A 21,841-nucleotide genomic window follows, 5' to 3' on the forward strand; every position below is an offset into this window, starting at 1 on the left:
AAAATTGTATTCGAGTACTTATAAAAAAAAAAAAAAAAAAAAAAAAAAAAAAAGAATAGCAAACAATCCCGGTATACATTCCGCACTTTCTGTGCAATCTTGACAAGTCTTGAAACTTTTATCTTAAGAGGGTCACAGAGAAAAGGGATCTATTCACAATTTCTGTGAAGATTTCCCCTACTATAGAGCGGAGAGCAGAAGTTAAAATAAAGATTCCGTGGGCTTCGCCGAGACAAATGTCTCGTTGCAAATTTCAAGCTTTCGAGTTCGCGCTCTTACTTGACGTAACTTATTGATCTAAAACCGAAGGTCGTTGCATATTTATTCCTTCCGCGAATATGTCGTTACTCATTCAGTTGCCTACCTAGTTTCAAAGATTTAAAGCGCAACATGGGGCCCGGCCGCATAAATAATCCGCCGTCTGTAATCGTCGATGTTAAAGCGCGCGATTTTGCGCGTCGACTAGATAAAATTTAATCGCGCGCGCGCGCGCCTTGTTAATTGGCCTTTCATTAGCGGTGCATCAATACTACTTGCAAAATCACACGCACGCTATCGTATACAGTTTCCCGATTTCCCACGAACTCGACCGAACGGACGGTATAATAGAGGACTGTTACAAATCCCGCTATCACTGAGGCGTAATGTCTGTTCCGAACGATACGCTCGAAAATGCGAAAACAATTTCACCGGAATTATCTGTCCATTGAAGGAATTTAATTTGTTTATAACTATTCATAGTTGTTTATAACTATTATATTATAGTAGTTTATGTTTAACAGTTTATAGAAATGCAATAATATCATTTATAAACATTGAATTATTATCTGCATAATTATGTATAATAATAATGTGTATCTATAACAATATAAGGAAAAATAATCATTTTTTCGGTTAAATTTTATATAAAATAATAAAATTATACAGAAATTACGTGAGCGAATGAATGATAGAATAATTTCTTGATTTTTGAAAGAATTAAAATGATGTGTTTTTTACATTCCATTTTTTTAAATTTAGTGGATTTTTATGCAAAGTTCCCTTATTTTATTATTGCGATTATAATACTTTGATATGTGCATTGTACGTACCTGAACTTCTAAGGCATGGTAAGCAAATATGAGGCCAAGCAGTATCACAGTAGACACAGAGATCAGGGTTTTCAGTGCTGTCGAGTAAAACGAGGCCTGAAACAAACAACGTTCCATTTAGTATATAAATATATGTATCTGTGAAATAACTTTATATTTATTTTATGTAACAACTGTTGATTTTCTTTAAAAGATGCGAGATCGAAAAATATATTGAGGTAAACAATCGCTGTTATTTTAGCATTTCGATATCACAAGAATTATAAATTACAGATGGAACATATATATGCATATATATCGATGAATTAATAATCAACTCGAACAATTGAGCGCTAATTCTGAGATTTAACTGCGCGTTGATTGCTCATTCTTTATACATGTGGAACAATAAAATATTTGTAGCTTTCAATTCATGATGCGGTTAAAAAAGTGTCTATAAAAAAAAATCTTCCTTTTTCCTAATTTTATATCCAAAAAAGAAATTCAAAAAAATCAAAAAAGAGATAATTAATATTTATCCTATTTGAAAAACCTATTTGAAAAAAAAATCTAAGAGATTCCTTCATCATTAATTATCTTTTTACATCATTAAATATCTAGCAAATCGAAAGTTCCCGATAACCTTGTTAATTTTTCGGATTATATTACATTATAAATCTGACAATTTCACGTCCCTGAATTTACTGCAGTTTCCCTGACGTTTTGAAATTTGTGAAGGTTAATTCCTACAAAACTATTATCGCTGTTTGTTTAGTTTCGCACACTGTGAGGCACCGTGTTAACTTCTATTAACGAGCTCCAAGTTACGTACACAGTAATTTCCGCTGATCTGATCGCATTGTCAAACGCATCTGTTTTTGTTTGAACGAATTTAAGCTAGGCTTGAAAGATACGCGCCCGGATATTCTAAAGTTTACAGAGCGTTTTAAGGGACGCCACCACCTCTATCATCTGAAAGGAGAGAAGTTCTTTGACCAATTCAAAGTTCATTTCCAACCGTCCAACGTGAAGCATCCTTGTGTATTGTGAGACTTATATATCAAAATCTCGTTAAATTGACCTTTGAAATCGATCGTGGTACAAGTTATAACAGATTACTCGATTACGCGAAACTGGAGAACGACATCGATATTGCATTGTCCAACTAACTACCGTTCTTCTCTCCATTCGCTTCTGTAACAAGCAGCATGGTCGGAAGATGGCTCCGACTCCACTTCTTGCATGCATATACATATGTAGTTACTCGATGTAAGTATGAGAACAATTTATGTAATTTTCGGTCAGGTGAATCGTCGGTCGCAATAACGAGCTGCTTTACGGCAGAACGACGACAATAAGGTCGCTGGTTGAGCAAAGCCTCTTCCACCATGTAACATGGAAAAGGATTAAGAGCTCATAAGAACGATGGTAGGGAAGGGTAGGGAAGGGAAGGGAAGGGAAGGGGTGCCAAGAGGGGAAAAAGTCGATTTAAATATTAGTCTCGCTTGACAAAATTTTCTTCACAAATGTCAGACATATAATCTCGTCGGAGATATTTAAATTTAAATGATTCTATTATTTCTATCCGCAAGATTACATTCGTGAGATATTAAGAGAGAATTCTTTTATTCATTGCAAAAAAGATAATTTGGAATACATAAAACAAAATCTGGACACATATATATACATACACGAATGTTTTGTTAAAATAGCGTTGTTAAATACTTAATTACATTGTTAAATTATACCGCTATTTTTATTCAACTTTTGTAGCGCTTTTACCGAAGCTTTCGTATCTGGTTGGGTGAGATTTCTGGTCGTCGCATAAATGGATTAAGGGATTAGGAGGTGCGCCATAAAATATGAACGCGAAATCCATTTTCGCCCGACCTTAGTTGACTTTACGAGTGCTATAGCGCCGGTTAGGTGAATACGTGAAATTGCTATCGTGATATTATGCGGCGCGTTACAATGTCTCAAGTTGTGAAAATTTGTGCGTGTGCCTAATACTTACCATTGTAGTCGCGACTTTCGCGTAAATTTATTCAAAATCATTACTATATTACGAAGAAGTTTGCTTCTTCCCCGGAAGCTTCGATAAATGTAATGTCATGGAAATGAATGTTCGATAAAAAAAAACATTACATGTTTACAACTTAAACAAAATATTTCAGCTGAAATATTAATAATAAAAAGAGTGAAAGAATATTTGTAGATTTTTTTTACTTTTCTTTTTCTTTTTCTTTTACAAAAATAAAAAAACCAAAGATCAGATTCGTAAGAAATTTGAAAACTATATGTATATACGAAGATATGAAAAATTTATTTGTAAAATCATCTGCGTTGCAAACACGATTTTAAATATACATATTACAATTATCCGTTATTCCAAACTGACCGGTCGACTGAATTTACCGTAAACATATTTCAATGGGATGATCCAATTATATCGGTTATTGCCTCTTGAAGATGAAAATCGTAAGCTCGATGTCGCACATGGTAACCATGATGTGCAATAATAAATTTACGAGCACCGATGCCAAAGGCTGACATCGATATAACGTTACCGACTAGGGAGACAGGGGGAGGATTATACCGCTCGTGGTCCACGTGAATTAATGCGATTGCATCTCACAGGGCCGATTTTCCCGAGAAAATCGCGTGGGCGCATTTCCATTCTCTATCAACTTGATTATAGCCTCACCCGCGGTAGTACATATCTAAGAGATAATGCGGAGTTTATCTATCTCTATTAAGAGAGTGGAATATCTTTACACGAGATATCTTTAGAACAACTCCCTTTTTTGTTCGACTTTTTATTCATAAAATCTATCTTTGTTTTATTTTCCATTTATTTATACTGGGAAAAAGCAACACGTGTCACTTCACGTTACTCCAACGACGCGAGAATCCAAAAGACTTGTAGAAAAAAATAAAAAACGATAGATGGCCTGTTGGAAAAAGTTTGAGCAGGGTCAAGACGTGAATAAAAAAAAAAAAAAAAAAAAAAAGCGCTTGATAGATGTCTTTTAAAAGTTTGCCGGTTTCGCTTTCTCTCGCTTTTTTCTGAAACTTCCTAACCGAAATCGAGATGTTCTCGCAGCCGTGAAAATGGTTGTCCTCCCTCGTAATGAAAACTTGTAAGCGACTGATCATCCCCTTAAAGAGGCTCGCCGATCGATTAGGGCAATATGGAGAGTCGTGCCAAGCCGACCCTCCTGACGATTCTGGCATTCCTCTTTGTATCGCGTCAACGATGTCCTGCATCCTTCTCGGATGCATTCAGATCGCGCCGGCACGTCCCGATGCCGATTATATTAGCTTCCGCTCTCCTCGCATTCGTACGGAAATACTGGTCGACAGTGATTATGTAAGTTTCTTTTATCGACTATATATTTTCTTTTCTGAGAAGCAATTCTTACACGATTCTTACACGAGATATTTTTATTTTTTCTCTTATTTTTTATGAAAAAGAAAAAAAAAAAGTTTTTTTTTTACCGTCGAAAATAATTTACGGAATTTTTCTCCATTTATTATTTAACAACTAAACTCTTTGTAGAGAAAAAAAATAACTGTTTTCCCTTTATGAAATTTATACAAGAGACTACCTTCGAATTGAATATTTCCTTGCCATTTCGTATTTTCAAGTAAATATGGAATAACATTCATTTAAATAATATTATGCAAAGCTTTTATTGCAATACGTTATAATCAAACGTATCGGATCGTATATCATATTTTTTTATTCAACTTTGCTTTTATCAGCATTTCAAATGGCCGACTCTTTGATATGGACCGGAAAAATAAAAAAAAAAAAAAAAGAGGAGGCAGACTATTCGAGATATATACCTTCGTCGGCGCGCGTGCTAATACCGCGTAATATCGCGGAAATCGCGAATAAAACACAGGCCAAGCACGATGTTGGTGGAATACTTTCAGATTCGCACGAGGTTACTATAGCGACGGCATGATCTATTCGTGCGTGTTCGAATGTGCGCATGTCGTGCTTTCGACCGAGCGAGCGGCGCTTCGTTTGTGTGGTCACGCCCTGTGAAATTAACCACCTTTACCGCGTTTTTTCACGTCTGTCGAAAAAAAGGCGTTAAAGTAAAACCATGTTCCAGGACGCCGCAAGTTTCGAAAGCGGATTCCTTTGTTCCCGATAGAGGAGTAGGACGCGTAAAATAAAATACACGTGTCACGATGTGCGAACTTTCAAACTTTCTGTCCAAAAACGAAGTACACTGTGATCTCTCTATGGTATCATAGTACCAGAGAAAAAAAAACAAACAATGAATACAAACATGATAGTCTATCATTGTCAAATTTTATAAACTGCCTTTATCGAGGGAATCATCTAAATTATGGGAAAAATGGAAAGAAAAATTTTTCATACAATTATATATAAAACATATCTGCCTAATAATGAAAAATGGAAATTTAAAGTGTTTTTAATTTGATGTGACAACGCAACAAGAACCTTTCAAGTTGAAAAACCCTAAGATGCCAAAGGGAAATCAGATTTAAAATGATTTATAAAATATTATGGACGAAAAATACCGGATAAACTTGAACTTTTCATTAACGCCGCGTCGAGGTGTATGAATTTTTTATAATTCTTTTTATAATTCTCCAATAAAACATATTTATCCGACAGCGGAATCATCGGTCTGCCATGTGTTTTGATCCCTCGAACAAGCGTACGTCGATTTATAACATGAACGGTTATTTATAGTCAGTTATTTTGAATTTAGGTTGCCTTTAGCTGTCGGACATTCATTCGACGCACGTGCGCGCCACACCTTTGAAGATAAAAATCACCTGCGGTCATGAATATTGCGTTTTATATACGTGCGATATAAAATATTTCGTCGACAAATACAATACACAAATTTACGAAATATTAGGTGTAATACGATTTTTTTTTTTAATGAGACTCTAACAAGAGATAATTTTCTCATCGTCACGTTCAAGTTTCCGGACTTTGCAGCTTAATTACCGGAATTAATACTCGCGTGGTTACAATAGTAAAACACGATTTTCTCCAGTCGTTTTTCTGCCTTTTTTTCATAATTTCCGCAACAATGAAAAGGAAGCGCCACAGACAGGGTTTTCCCTTCTTCGTGGCTGATTCCGGCGATACATCACGAGAATACGCTCCCGTTCCCTCGTTGCAGATTATAAAGCAATCATCGCTCGACCTCTCCTCTCCGCTTAATAAGAGGAGTCTTTTTGTAACTAGGTCTGACAAGGAAAAATAAGACGGGACGAGAGAGATTTGAGTGAACCCGCGACGCGTCTGACGCGTCTGAAAAATTAATCCGACGGGAAAGACGTCAAAGGGGAAAAAGGATTCGCAAAAAAAGAGAGGACGCTAGATGGGGAGAGAGGAATCGACCCCTTTAAGGAGGGAAATAATTATTCTTCGCGCGCGCGCACACGCATTTCACATGGCAAGGCAAAGTTCGGTCGGCGGAGAAATCGAATTGATCGAAAAGATCTCGAGTGAAAGTTCGGTGATAGTTAAAAGTTTCCAAACCGACGAGACTTGAGGGAACTTTTTCTAGATATTGAAATAGCAAAGAGAGTGGTCCTCTCTCGTTTCTGTTCAAACATTTAAGACATAAAAACACTGCATAGTTTTGAAAGTAAAAAGTGTAATAAAGATCAGAGTATCTCGGAGGACATATCGTTTCTGAAATCTCTGTGAGATTAAAAGAAACCGCGAGTGTTTGACATTAAAAAGCTGAAAATAGAGAGATTCTAGATATTTTTATAAAGATTATTTCTTTCTCTTTCTCTCAAAAGGTACAATTTAAAAAAATCTAAAAGAAATTAACTCTTAAAAAAATATTAATATTTGTTGGGGAAACTGGACTGCATCACGCGAGAGATGTCCTTTTGACATCAAAGCTCGGGAATGTCGACAAACGACTCTCAAGGGTGAAAAATAATTATTCTCGCTCTCGGGACGCTCAAACCGGCGAATGAAATTTCACGTCGAAATCGTCGTTTATCGGAAATTTCATTTGGATTCACTGCGCGACGCGTGATTTGTTACAATTTGCGTGAACGAAGCGACAACGATTGCGCATTTCAGGGAATTTGCAAATACATTGAGTGGATTCTAAACTAAGACTAACAGATGATAAATCAATAAACAAATGTACGATTCAGTGTGCGATTATCACGTGAGGATATACGGATAATTTAAAATAAACAACATGTAACATAAACCCTTTATCATATTTTAAAAGTAAATATTCTTAAACTTATTTCAACGATATTCGTAAAAAATGTGATGGAAAATAGAAGATAATAGTGTTGAATAAAATAAGTGTTGTTGAAAATGTGCTCACAATTTTCAGATTATTTTAACAAATTTATATATGCGTTTTATTATGAAATACATATATTCCTTTAAAAAAATATTATGAAACTAATTATTTTTTTTTTTTTATTATAAAAAATTTGTTTTTCGCGAGAAATATAAATACGCTGCTGCATACGGAAAAAAAAATCCAGCGTTAATTCTGCTACCGCACCGGTTGAAATATCGTTTATTTTTTTTTTGCAACATCTCCCGCTGGTGCACTCTCGATTACTACTATTCCGAGAGGAAAGTCTGTTTGCGGTTTAGAGAGAGAAGAAGGATGCGCCGCGCCAATGGTAACTTAAGAATCGGCTTTCTCGGCGGATTTAGCCCTCGAGAAACTTATCGTCGAAGAAAAGCTCGATTACGGGAAGCTTAATCCTCGTGACAAGACGCGAACGCGAAGATAAACGTCGACCAAGTTTCTGAGAAATTTTCCATGGGAAATCTCTCCTCTTCTCGGGTCATAAAGCACTCATTCCTAAATTATCGTTTCTTTTCTTCGACTTAGGAACTGCGCCAAATAATAACGGCGATGACTTTAGAGAACGAAAAGAAAAATGCTTCGTAGTCCAAGAATGTAATAATAATATATTCTTATATGCAAAAAGCCCTGTAAATATATATTATGGCTATGACAATATATAAATTACAATTTCGACTTGATTAACGCAGAGAAAGAGGTCTTCTCTGAAGACCCTGAGAATTAGACCTTGAAGTTTTAAAATTTCGATCATTTCATACGAGCTCAGAAATCTTTTAAAAACGTCAAATTTCATAAATCCAAATTTTCAAAGAGACAAAATTCTAGGAAATCGCTATTTTAGAAATAACAAATTTCAGAGAGACTGCAATTTCTGAGGATTAAAATAGTCAAAAAAATTCTAGAATTTTGTAAAACTTTATAAATAGGAAAAACTTTTGATGCGTACACGAATCGAAAGTTTTCATTGGATCTTTCGAAATTTGAGAGATAAAATTTCTGAAACCACATTACCATCGAATTTTTAAAACTTTAAAGTTTTTAGAACTCTTCAGAGTTTATTTGATGTTAATCAAGTTAGCAATGAGATTATAATTTATATTCCAGGAAAAGAATGACAAATCGAGCTAGACAGAATAATAATTTCACCACAGATACAAAGTTCTAAAAGCAAATAATAATATAGTTATAAAAAAAAATTAATATGGCGCGATTTATAGATCGTATATAAAGCCTATCGATAAACTTGATGGCAGTCAAGAAAGCGGCAGAACGACATGGTGGATCCATTTGTTAATCCACCACGGTGAAAGCACTCTGACCCGTTTTTATCTCGCTATACCGAGAGGGGAACCCTAATCCTTGCACGGCACACGAAGCCCGTAACGTCCAAGCCATCCTGCCTGGAGGTCGCCGACGAAAAAAAAGGAGGTGCATAAAAGCCTACTATCAGGCATTAGGACTGGGTCGTAAGCCCTTAATAGCGCGCTCTAAAAAAGAAAGAAAGGAGAAAAAAAAGCGGCGTTAAACGATCAACATTATCATTCCTCATTTTTGCATATAAAAAAAAAAATATACTCGATAATCGTGGCAAAAATGAGGGGCAATGAATATAACGTGAAAAGTTTCAGCTTCATCATTTAAAATTTGAGGTGACGAAAATGAAATTAGAGAACGCGATATTACAATGCAGAGTGTATGCATTTCAAGCTCAAACGTTTATCATGCCGACAGTATTTATTTTCCTTTTTCATTTCTTCATCGTGGCAGCTCTCGAGTTAACTCACGGCATTTCCATTCCGCCCCGTCGCGTCGGGGCTTCCCTCTCCGACCTGCTTTCGCCTTCGTTACGCAGTACCACTTTATAATGACATTATATTCTCGCGGCTGCATAATTGCCATCTTCTTCGTCCGCTTTGTCGAAGTCTTCACGTCATCGAGGTCATTCGGGGATTTCTGCGACGGCGTGACGGCACAATTTATCATTCCTCACCGCTGCCTGTCACCGCGATCGATCCCCTATTCGCGCATGAGGGGAGAAAAATAATCCTGTTCATATTTATATAATTGCCGGCATTTGTTAACTGTCATCTACATGGTAAAAAAGTTCTAGTAACGCACGGAGGAGATGTTTGTATAATATAAGTTTCTGATTGAAATATTGCATTATCTTTTCATTTATTCTCGGTGAAATGAAAATTGATATACATATATTATATTTATTTAATTTGTGCCTCGAAGAAGAGAATGATAATTGAAAACTTTTCCCCGGATAAAATTTCAATATCTTTTTTGACGTTGAAATTTTTCAACTAAAATGTACTTCACATTTTTTTGGTTTTCGATATTTAATAGCCTTGTAACTAATCCTTTTAAATTAAAATTCTGTTTTAACAAAAGTTTAGAATTTTCATAGAAAAAAAAAAATATACAATTCCGCGTTATTTTTATTTTCGATCGTTTGAAAAATTACAACAAGTTAATCCTATATATTTATCGTTATATTTATTAAGACAATATGTAGCTATATAACATTAATGAATACTAGATGAGAGTGAGTGTCGGCCAAATATAATTCGATCGCTTCTGTGCATACAAATTTCGGTACCAACACGACGGCGTTGATCCTCTCGACTTTGCGTCGCCGCGAAATTTCTCAGGCCTTGCCGAATTTGCAATTCATGCGCGTGCATGGGCGAACCACGGGATCGCTCGACGGTTTTTAAACTGCCGGCATCCGAATATTTCGGGAAACTAACGTCCCTACATATGTATATCGCATTTTGCATGCAATTTCATTGCCATTTACTTGAATATGAAGCTAACCATCAGAAAAATCAAACAAACTCTAAGAATTCATGAATTGGAAGATGTCGGAGGTTCAATAGAAGAGATGAAATATGAGGAACATGAAAAGACTAGCAAGTCCGAGATATTTACAAGGGGAGTTTACGCCTTTCTAGCATTATTCGGAATAAAATGATACAAGTAGGAATAAATTTCGACTTTCTTCATCCGCCAAACACCGACGTTTTCTCCGTAAAATTCAATTAAAGGGAGGGGATGATGGGGGGGGGGGGGACGACGCTTTCCAGCCGATCCTCTGGCATTATTATATTCCAATTTTGCAATGTCCGGGTCTTCCCTGATAGCAGAGTCGGGGGAGAGGAGGGTGGAATAGAAGTGATTGTCTTTGAGCTTGCAATATCGATATTGTTAATCCGTCGGTCTGCTCTTGGCACAGGATCAAGAGGAGAGGATTGCTCGGTCAACAACGGAATTCTCGCGGTCCCTAGGGAAATTCTCGCAGGAGAAATATCCCCATTTGAAACGGAATAAATACAGAAGTCGTATCGAGACGAAGAGCGAAAAGACACTCTCGCGAGCTTTCGGCCGAAAGCACCCTAGGGACGAGCTTTCTCGTTCGAAAAAGGATAGGCTGGGTCAAGGCGGCCCTCCTTCGCAATCGCGATTATCGAACCGGGTTGTCGATACCGAGGGTAGTATATAACGGGAGGACTGGCTCGCGCTTGTCGCCTTGAATATCTGTTCGTTATATCCGGCGCATCAACCGAGTCGTTTTTAGTCGATAAAGTTCGCGAAGGTCGCGGAGACATCGTTTAACGAAAAATAAACTTTGCAGACGTCCATGTCAAATCATAAAAAGAACTAGTGTTTTAAACTTGTAAGGTTTTTTTTTTTTTTTTTTTTTTTTATAATTAACTATGAAGACTATTAAAAACCATTGATGGTGACATTACACATGCTTTCTTTATCCAGTTTTTCCTCGTTCGTGACTGGAAATATTTTATCAAGTTTGGCATTAATTTCCCTGAGATGAATAAGAATCACTTTTTTTTCCTTTCATTGGTCCTCGTTTGCATTCAAAGTTAGTCTCCGCAGTGCGGATGAAAATCGGTGAAATATTTGCGGAGAAACATTCCCATTGCTTGAATTTACTACAGCCAGTTTTCAAATTCCGCGTACCGGACGTTCATAAGTTTCAAAATTGTTGCGGACGAACACGGGACGAATTTTAATAAAGCCAATTCGCACCAAGGGATTCTCGGAAGACGATTCTCCTCGACCATACGTCCTTCGACATAGCGTCGTAAAAAACACGGTGGCAAATTGGAAAGGTTTATCGACCGACGATCCCGACGAGTCTTGATAGACCGTAGTTATAATACTCGACGACAACGCACGCATTTCTCGAATCATTAACCCGACAACGTGAATCAATTCGACTCACTATCCTAAATGATGAGATAAAATAGGATACAAAAAAAAAAAATGAGAGTTTAACCTTCAATATATGAAAAAGGTCGACATAATTGGAGCGAATCTCTTTTTTGGATTTTTGTTCGAATAATTTTCTATTAATTATTTTTATTGATTGTCTAAGAAATATTGACTGCGGAAAATTAAAAGGCAAAATTATTTCATTGAGAGATACTTTTAATTATCGCGATTCATATTTTTCTTTTAAATTCCTTTAAACATTTTTTCTAAATTCAGAAATTTCACATATTTAATAGCAGATTAAAAAACATATGAAACAAAAGATTTTTTCTGAATCTTTTAATTTTATAAATATCTTGGAGTTCTTTGTTTCTATGGCTCTCATTGATCAACCGTTTCTAATAGATGTCTCATCGATTGTCAAGACCTTGAACTTGCTATTACTTTGAGGATATATCATTTAGATCCACGTGGCGAAGCTTGTCGTACATACAAGGAAAGAGCTGTTATTCGTGATAACGTGAGCGTTCCCGACAGCATTGATTCCTCGCGATGGGAGACCGAGGGATGGAAAGGATAACGATGCACGAGGAAGAAGGGAGGAGGAGAGGATGGGAGGGGGGGATCAATCTACATCCTGCAAGGATTGTTCGGAGTGACGGTAAGGTAAATTCTGGTGTCGTGTATACATTTGCCAGCGTCTTGGAGGTCTTCATCTCACGTCGCGAGCATTCAAGCAAGAAGCTTTTCGGGTTTGAAAGGAGCCGAGACGACTGTCGGCAACAGGATTTCCGAGATCTACCTATGTATGTCTGTCTAGGATGTTTCACGGTTTTCTTTGACGAAATATAAAGGAAGAATCGTGCTTTTTAAAGAATTTCATCAGAGCATCAATTAATGAGACGGTATTAAAAAGAACTTTAGTTTTTAGATCAATATAAATCTAAAGATATATTGTAGTAAAATCCTCTCATATTTAGATTCTTAAAATATTGTTCCTCTCTCTCTCTCTCTCTCTCTCTCTCTCTCTCTCTCTCTCTCTCTCTCTCTCTCTCTCTCTCTCTTGTATATTTTGTGATTTATCATTTTTAGGTCCCATAAAAATCTTCATTTATTTTTTGTAATCTATATTGAATCTTAGAGAAGAGAAATATATCTCAATTCAATATATAAATTACAATACTTTTGCCAGAGGCAATATTCTGCTTATTCAATCTCGTGACTAAAAAAAAAAAAAAAAAAAAAACTCGGTAAGAGAGTAAATGGTCACGACATATCTTCGAGAAAAAAAAGAAATCAACCGGAATTTCCTTCGAGTATAAAATCCCACCGCGGTTTGCCCTTTTCGGCAGACCAGTCGGTGCAATATTAACGCGGCTACATCGCTCTGCACTTTTCTCACGCGGTTTCAAGGGCTCTGATCGATGGCGAATGAATTAACGTTTCGCCGCGGAACGATTTCGACTGGCGATAAATATTCAGAGCACCATCTCGATCTTCTCGTTCTACTCAAACTCGATATGGCGCGCCTTTATCATTTATCAGCAGCTCTTGTAATTTATTCATGGGTGTCCCAGAGAGAGAGAGAGAGAGAGAAGAGCTCACGATAAGCAAAACGTGCAGATTGCGAGCGATATTTATAGATATATCTGAATGCCCTAAACTCTCGTTAAAAAAATTCAATATACATATATAATATGTGTATTGTGCGCAGAGTGTTGTATAAAAATAATTTCGACTAATTATTTTTCAATTTCTTTGTAATAAATAAAATAATTTTTATTATATAACTGTCAACATGTATTTTATAATTAATTAAAATGTCATCAATTTTATACAGACGGCGAGTGACAAAATAATTACAAATTCACTTTATATCGATCAATGAATATTCGAATATGAAAACATAAAAATTTAATGAGTAAAATATAGACTCGTAAAATTATCAAAGAATTTGTGACACGTACATTTTTCTAAAACTGTTTCAATTCGTGAATCAAATTTCCGATTGCAACCATTTCTAACATTGATTCTATAGAGAATTGTTCAAATGACGGTCATGTTTGCGGTATTTTAGTAAACAGGAACCAAGGGGGAGTCCCAAGATCGTGCCGCGCCCCTTCGGTGTTTAACTTTTGAATTGACGAGTTTACTCCCTCACGCGAGCGATCTGAAGCGAATTTACGAAAGCCTCGGGGAAAGTTTGAGTCACCTATTAGCGAGTCAAGTGTAAATTAATTGGACGTTCGATAATACGAGTTGCTAACGTCGAGAAACCTTGCACGTCAATTATATCCAAATATTCACTATTAACGTGCACGATGATTTAATCAATTTTTTCCCTCTAATCAACAGTCGCAGAAAGTCAGACTCAGATGTTGAATCAGATGTTTGTTATAATATCGAATTAATAAAAGTTTTTAGAAAACTATGTAACAAAAGATATCAACAGTCGTTTCAAAAGTTAGTAATTCTAATCCATGTGCTTTTGTTTGTCATATTATATTTCATATTATATACCACTGTGAATAAAGTATTTTCGGAAAACAAACCGTTATACACACGATTCTCTCGAGTCACGTTTTTGTAGACCACTTTAAACGATCTATAACTCGTAATAAATAAATTTCATCTCATGTACCTTGTAATACGAAAAACATCGAGAGAGAGAGAGAGAGAGAGAGAGAGAGAGAGAGAGAGAGAGAGAGAGAGAGAGAGAGAGAGAGAGAGAGAGAGAGAGAGAGAGAGAGAGAGAGAGAGAGAAGAATCAGATTACATACATGCGTATATAGAGATAATAAAATAGAATAATATATTAAAATACAGAGCACATAAAATAAAATCCTGTCGCGATTTCCTGAATATTAGGGTAAACTCGGGTAAGATGGCCATAGTTTTTTAAAATGCAAAGAACATACTTTTATTTTTGTTATTTTTTAATAGTGTTTGACATATTATCTTCACTGAAGCTTAAATTATGTAATATTATCGAAATTGAAAGGAAAATATTTCATAGAAATTTTATATTATTAAAATAGTACAACATAAGCATTGGCCATCTTATCCAAATTTTAAGGAAAAGATGACCATAATATTTATAAAAAAATAGTGAAAACGAAAATAAAAATTATAGGTCATATAACAATTTACATATCTTTATAATATATCTAACGTCGATTACGATAGCTTAACTGTAATTTATTCGACGTTATAACAGTTTTTAGTGGACAAATGAAAAACTTTGCGGGTAGTTAAAAGTAAAACTATGATATAAGATTCACAATATCGTTATTTCGAACAATGTATGCACATAAACATATTGTAAATATCGATTATCTTTGATAACGATTAAAAAAGCGCACTATGTAGGGATTATTGAAAAAATTACAGCTTATGGCCATCATACCCTAGTTTACCCTATATTATACTCTTCAGATATAACACTCACCTTGCTGTAAACGCCGGCGCTGGACAGCTCGTTCTCGATGACCATGACGATGATGCCGAACATGCCCATCACGAGGGCGTAGTCGCTGATGCGCTTGCGCTTCTCGAACAGGGCCTTCCGCCTGCCCAGCCGGTAGCCGACGTTGGGCTTGTGCTTGGATCCGGGCCCGATGCTGCCGCCGCCGGACTGGCCCTTGAGAGAGCCGCCGCCGCCGCCCAGCATGCGCTCGTCCATGTAACGGGGATACTCGGTGTGGACACCCACGAGGGCGATGCCGGCGTCCTCGCCGGCACCGGCGCCCCCGGCGCTACCGCATCCGGCGGCCACCCCGGCCGCTCCCCCCGCGCCGCCCCCGCCGGCCACCCCGCCGCTGTTCTTCATCGCTCCCGGAATCGAGAGAGTCGACACTGGCTTCCGCAGCTGCAACAGCGAGAACAAGCGCGATTAAGCCGAGAGAAATGTACTTGGCGCACGTGGTGCGTCGCGGAAATTAATCTCGTTTTAGCAATTCATTTTGCAAATTTCGTTCATTTGTTCTCGCACTTTTCGTGAAAGTTCAGACTACTAATTCAAGCTTGTGACAGGAACGTGCATAAATAGCGTGTGTAAGGTTACATATACATACATATATATATATATTTCCAAGACTTTCGAGAGACATTTAAGACCTGAAAATTAAAATGTTCAAAGAGAGAGAGAGAGAGAGAGAGAGAGAGAGAGAGAGAGACAGAGAGAAAAGTAAGATTTTTCTTTCTTTCCTTTCCGTTTTTTTTTTGTTTCTCGTGACTCACGCTAACTTTGAAATAAATGGCTGTAGCTCAGGACGACTCGTCTTAATAGCGGCCGCGTAGTCCTGATTTATCGAGCAAAACGTGGGCGGTCGCATAAAATCTTCCAGCCGAAGCTGCCGAGAGGGGCACGAGACTGGTTTCGATCGATGGAAATTATTCCATCTGGCCAGCCAACTGGCGATACGAGTTAACGAGTGTCTCGGATGTGCGCGCGAAATTCCATATTACGCGAGTCCCCGAGCGAATCGAGGGGAGGGAAAAGAATGTTTATTCAAAAATTGTAGCACTTCGTCTGGAAGCTCTCCGAATAGGATTTCTGTGTAACAAAAAAGCGCGCTCGCTCCTAATCACGTTAACTTTTTTCCCGGCGAAGCCGGGACATTAAGTATTGGAACGGTTGTTCCTTTTTTTATCGCTTGTTGTTTTTTCCGCTTCAGGCGAGCTTTCAGACGGCATAAAATAAGCATGAACTGCAAAGATTTCACTTCGATTTTACAAAGGAAAGACCAGAATTGCCACTCACTTTTCTTTTGAAAGAAAAAAAAAGAAAAAAAAATAGTTTATCCCTCTGACTTCGTACTAATGCTAGCGACTTAATTATTTTGAAGTAAACCTGGTCTAATCAAGAAGATTCAATACGTGTGTGTTTCTACTGTACTTTTAGCGTTACATGAGGCAAGATAATACTAAATCTGGTCTTTGTATCGTTTTTTTTTTTTTTTTTTTTTTTTTTTTGTGAAAGAAAGCATTAAATTAAATTATTCATACCTACTAAAAGCTATTAATATATAAAAATAAATATGTTTAGTTACAGTAAGATCTCTTTTATATTTTTTAACAAAATTTTAGAGATTATTAAAATATTTAATATCGAAAATAAAAGATTACTTTAACGTTGCAAATTTCGAGTGCTCGAGAAATATAAAACTATTTGAGTGACGTGTCGTAAGATACCGGATTAATTAACGTGAAAATGTTCTTCAATGATGCGAGACCGGTGATTCTCGCAAATTCTAACTGCACTATTTTAAAAAAATACAAACTAAAAAAAAAATACATACACTATATAAAAAAAATATATCGCCGCGATTATTGTAGTATTTTTTTTGATCGATTTGCTCCGTCGCTTTTCCTCTCTCGTCCAGGATGAAGGAGAAATCTGAGCACATCGTGTCATAGAAGTCTGTCGCCGGCGTCTATGTATCCTCCCGTTCGATTTCACTTCATATACCGGGTGTGCCAACCACACTTTAATACAGAACGGAATACAGAATGGAGCGCATGCACCTGTCTCTACCAGTGTATGGGGGTTGCACGTACGCAACTCCATGTGCGGCCTATCGATCCCCCGCTATATTTTCCGAACGTGTTATCTCTTCTATATGAGAGAGAAAGAGAGAGTGCGTCTTCGAGCCGATGAGTTAGAGCGTGGGTCTGCGTGAGTGAGTTTCGCTCAACGATGGTGCTAGAGAGATAGATGCGTCCTTTTTTGCCCCACTTGCGTCAACGTGAGACTTTTTTTGTTAAGAGAGAGTGGGTGAAAGCGCAATTACAAAGTATGTAAAAATGACAATCTTCTAGGACGCTCTTCGAATCAAAGGTAAAAAGTATAAGCTTTCCACGGATACCCCGAGGTTTCGCATAATTTATTCCTGTGTTTCGCTACCGCGCGACATTAGTTAACTGTGGATAATCAACAGGAAAAGAGGCTCTGATGAGATACTCGCCGGAATGCACCGGCAGAGAGATTTCGCGCAGCATGACCTCGTAACCTTTCTCACCAGCCGGGGGGTTAAGGGAGGAAGACTGTGTTACTGGGGGGAGGACAGAAAGGGGGATGGGATGGTAGTCATGGAGACCATCCCGAGAGGCTTCCTTAATTCAAAGCTTGATTGGCTCGGGCAATCTTAAAACTTGTATATGCTCGACAAACTTCTCTCTTTCTCGCCCGCACTTTGCGATTATACTCGCGGTCGCGATAAAGAGGCACGCGGATCGTTTCCGACGTTTTCCGTCCCTTCCGGTTCATATCGATCTTTCATGTTGGATTATTTCAACTGGAAAACGCCTTCCAATTAACTGTTACACAGTGTGGTATTTGAATTTATATTAGACGTAATGATATAAGAAGAGAAATCATTATACTTAATTTTCGTTGACACTCTTTCGTTTGTCTTTTTTTCTCTCGTTTTCTTATTATTTATAGAAATGTGTTATAATTTATTCTTATTCTAAAAAAGATGGTATTCTTGCAACACGATTCCTTCCCACCGAATCGGATCGTATTAATTTCCTCTGCATGTGAACCTTCCATCTATCCTGCTTCCTTTTCCGCCCGTCGACGGCTAATAAAGTCAATTTTTTCTCTCGCGAAACCGCAATCTTTCCGGCGACTTGCAGCGTTCTCTCGCGCGAGAAAAGCGATAAAACTGTCGGCCACCGCGAAGAAACGAAGAAAAAGAAGGAGACTCGAGGGAGCGAAGGAGGGGGAATATGATCTTCGTCTCGCGCGTATTTGTGTAGCATTCGATATCTCGCACTCGAGTTTCACACTTGGCTCGGTACATTGTCGCCGGTATTATAGTTTCGAGCCGGCAAGAAAGCAGTGTTGCACACAGAACCGAGAGAGAAGGAGAGAGAGTTGAATCAAGTGTACGGGATGAGAAGAGAGAGGGAGAGAGAGGTAGGGGTTGGGGGTTAGTATTTGCGGTTCAGTTGTCACACATGTGCGCCTACACTCCTTGGATTAGTATTAAATCTGACGTCTCTCTTCTCTCGAATCTCAAACACTCGTCTCCCCTAAGCTGCACGATTCTAGCAGATGTCCTTCGTACATTTCTCTATCGAGTAGTTTGAAAAACTTGGATTTGTCCTGGATTTATCGATTTATTTAAAGTCGATATGCAGAGTGATTATAAATAAGTACGAAAAATTTTAGATGATTTTTTTTTGTCGAAAATTAGAGACAGTCTTTTGTAAACATAATACTCCTTTTGTATCTTTCCCTTATACTTTTCCAAAAAGGGAGATGAAATTTAGGTTTTTATTTTTTTTCTTAAATCTTGGATAAATTAAAAAAATAAATAAATTTTGGTGAACACTTAAAAAGTATATTTATTAATATTTTTTTTTTTTAATCTCCTAGCATCATTATAAAGAGATAAAACTAACCCTTATATTTAATTTTTTATTAGAAAATTGAACTTTTAACGGAATGATTATTTAAAATGTACGTTAGAAAGCTTGATCATATTTATTTCGAAACTCAATAGCTTTCAAGTAAAAAAATAAAATACATTATCATGCATAACACGGTGCTAAATTGCCTGAGTTACGATACGGGAGGATTAAAAAAATATTAAAAGTATTGCACTTTTTATTAATGGAAAATATCTATCAAATTTAATTTTTTCCAACTTATCTAAAATTAAAAAAAAAAAAAAAAATAAAAATCTAATTTTTATTTTCCCTTTAAATTAGTATAACTTTTTAGAGAAGGTTTACAAGAGTATATGTTTGTATGAAAGATAATTAATTTTCGACAAATAATCATTTCCTACAATTTTTCGCACTTGTATAGAATAACATTTTATATTGACGAAAAATACCTTGGCTTTTTGTGTGCGTGGTACCCATTTAAACAATCTCGAAAAATTACGAAAAAAATAGCAAAAGAAATTTTGAACCTCTCTCTCTCTCTCTCTCTCTCTCTCTCTCTCTCTCTCTCTCTCTCTCTCTCTCTCTCTCTCTCGATAAATAAAAACTGCATGCCGAGAGGATTAGTAAAATTCACAATCGGATTTCCGACTAGAACAGCCGGTCCGATCGCCGACACTTTAAATTTCCGCGACGCGAAATACTGGCCGAGCTATATACTCTGTCTTGGCAATAATTCACGACGATAAACGGCCGTCGTTAAACACGCTTTTGCTCGTGCATCGTCGTAGACACGATGTATAGAGTTCGAAACGAACCCGAAAACGAATCACGATAATTGTCGGAGCAGCTTTCCGGAGCTGCGGTTCTCGCTCTAGTTTTCGGCGATTATACCGCATACACGCGTCCTCCTCCCCTTTTGCCCTCCCCATCTGTCCATGTTCGCGAACATAATCTCTCTAATGGAACCGCGAGATAACGGTTTCAAAGAGGGAGGAGGAGATCGGTACTTGCACAAGCGGGGGGGAGAGTCCCTCATAATATAATCAGTGCGACCAATAATTCGACAGATATCACGAATTATAACCATTATCTCTGCTCTTGTTGGACAAGTTTCATGCGTTCGTTTTTCGTCTGGCATTAAATCGATAAGATCAAATCGTCGATGAGATACTGTTTCCCAGGGTTTTTTTTTTCCGAGTTTCCGATTGTCATAGTCATACGTCGTCGTGTTTTCCCACAAAATAATCCGAGCCTCTCGTATAATTCCTCTCGTCACCGGTCCATATCAATATTGACGAAATCAAACCCGCGGTCGTGTTTCTGTTTTTCTATATCTCGCTTCCCCGAGAAATTGTGCCGTGTTATTACCGATGAAAAACGGGAACGTTGCCAAGAGAATATCCCATATTAATATTTGCTCCACCTCTGTCGCGGAGAATATGTATTACTCTTTTTTAATAAGCTGCAATTGTCTCCAGATTTTTCTTTCCCGAGCCTTTTTCCAATCTCTCTCGTTTAAAATCATTTTAATTCCAAATCAAATCCAGTCATTCAAAGATAACAAGCAGGATAAATTTTGTATAGCTTGCTTGGTCGTAGAAAAATGTCCACGTAATATTTTTGCAAAGACGTAAAGCATCGATTTTGTCTCGCGCACGCTTGTTAGAAAATCAGAATTATACCTTCTCTCATAACGTACCTGTCGATACGAGTCGATTGTCAATACGCGGTGATGATATGAAACACGCGATGAGGTCATCGTTAACCGATAATCCAGGTCTCGAATTAATCCAGGACTCTTTCACTTTGATGAGAGATTTTCGTCGACGACTCACGACTTTATTAACTAAACAGGGAGGGAGCGAAATATTCAGGAATTATTATTCCAGCATTTTGCGTTTGGGAAATTCGTAGGAAATAGTCACACGGATTACCGAAGCGCGACGCGGAATTTAACGAAGATATTACGACAAACTGGCGCTTATTAATTTTTCGCCATGTACTGGAAAAGCTCGAGAATTTTGTCGGCAATAAAAATTTACATAAATCGCTCCGCGAAATGAATAATGAAGTTAAACATTAATCATTAACAGTGTTTTATGTACAGTAATAAAGTAAAAACTGTAAAAAAATTAATTATATACGCTCGATCTTTTTTTTATGTATTTTCTTTTTACTTTGATTCTAATTGTACGCTATAATATATGTAATACATATTTGCATTAGTGGAGAATTATGAAAAAAAAGTTTAATATTTTTCTCAAACATGCATTTAATTTTAAAATAATTACTCTAATTAATGTTACCACGTACGCACCCCAAACGAGCGCTGATTTTAAAAAATGTTCATTTAGAGACAGCACGTATAACATGACCAACATGAATAAATTCTTTAGTTTCAACTGTCGCAATAATCTGCAGCGAGGTAGTAACGGTTTAACAAAATTTGTGTTAAATAAAAGTGCCATGGAATCAAATTATCCGAAATAGAGTGCTTACGATACTATCTCACGTGCAATAGAAACGAATTAAAGAATAGATAACGCGATTCCGGATTGGAAACTACGAATAATCTATTTACCGAGCATTACATAACACACTTTACAAGGATGCGGGTGCTGCACAAAATTGCCGACGTTATGTGGACGCGATATAAAGTATACATGTTTGCGAGAATCTCCTCTCTTTACGCCGGAGAATCATCTCCCGGTCAGCGCAAGGCTTTGAGCCAATGGGCGGAGGATTACATCGAAAAGGGAAAATGCCCGAGAAAAT

General features: G+C 37.2%; 1 protein-coding gene across 4 annotated transcripts in view; it reads right to left on the minus strand.

The window, feature by feature from the left end:
* Nucleotides 1-21,841, minus strand: part of Sk (small conductance calcium-activated potassium channel) — a 132,326-nt gene that overhangs the window by 16,212 nt on the left and 94,273 nt on the right. For all 4 annotated transcript variants that reach the window (XM_072907228.1, XM_072907226.1, XM_072907227.1 and 1 more), the window contains 2 exons: nt 15,117-15,536; nt 1,092-1,187 (listed from right to left, as the gene is read on the minus strand). In XM_072907228.1, coding sequence (XP_072763329.1) covers nt 1,092-1,187; nt 15,117-15,536 — 516 coding nt within the window. The remainder of the gene's footprint in view (nt 1-1,091; nt 1,188-15,116; nt 15,537-21,841) is intronic.

Source organism: Anoplolepis gracilipes, chromosome 15, assembly GCF_047496725.1.
Source record: "Anoplolepis gracilipes chromosome 15, ASM4749672v1, whole genome shotgun sequence".
NCBI classification, from domain to species: Eukaryota; Metazoa; Arthropoda; class Insecta; order Hymenoptera; family Formicidae; genus Anoplolepis; species Anoplolepis gracilipes.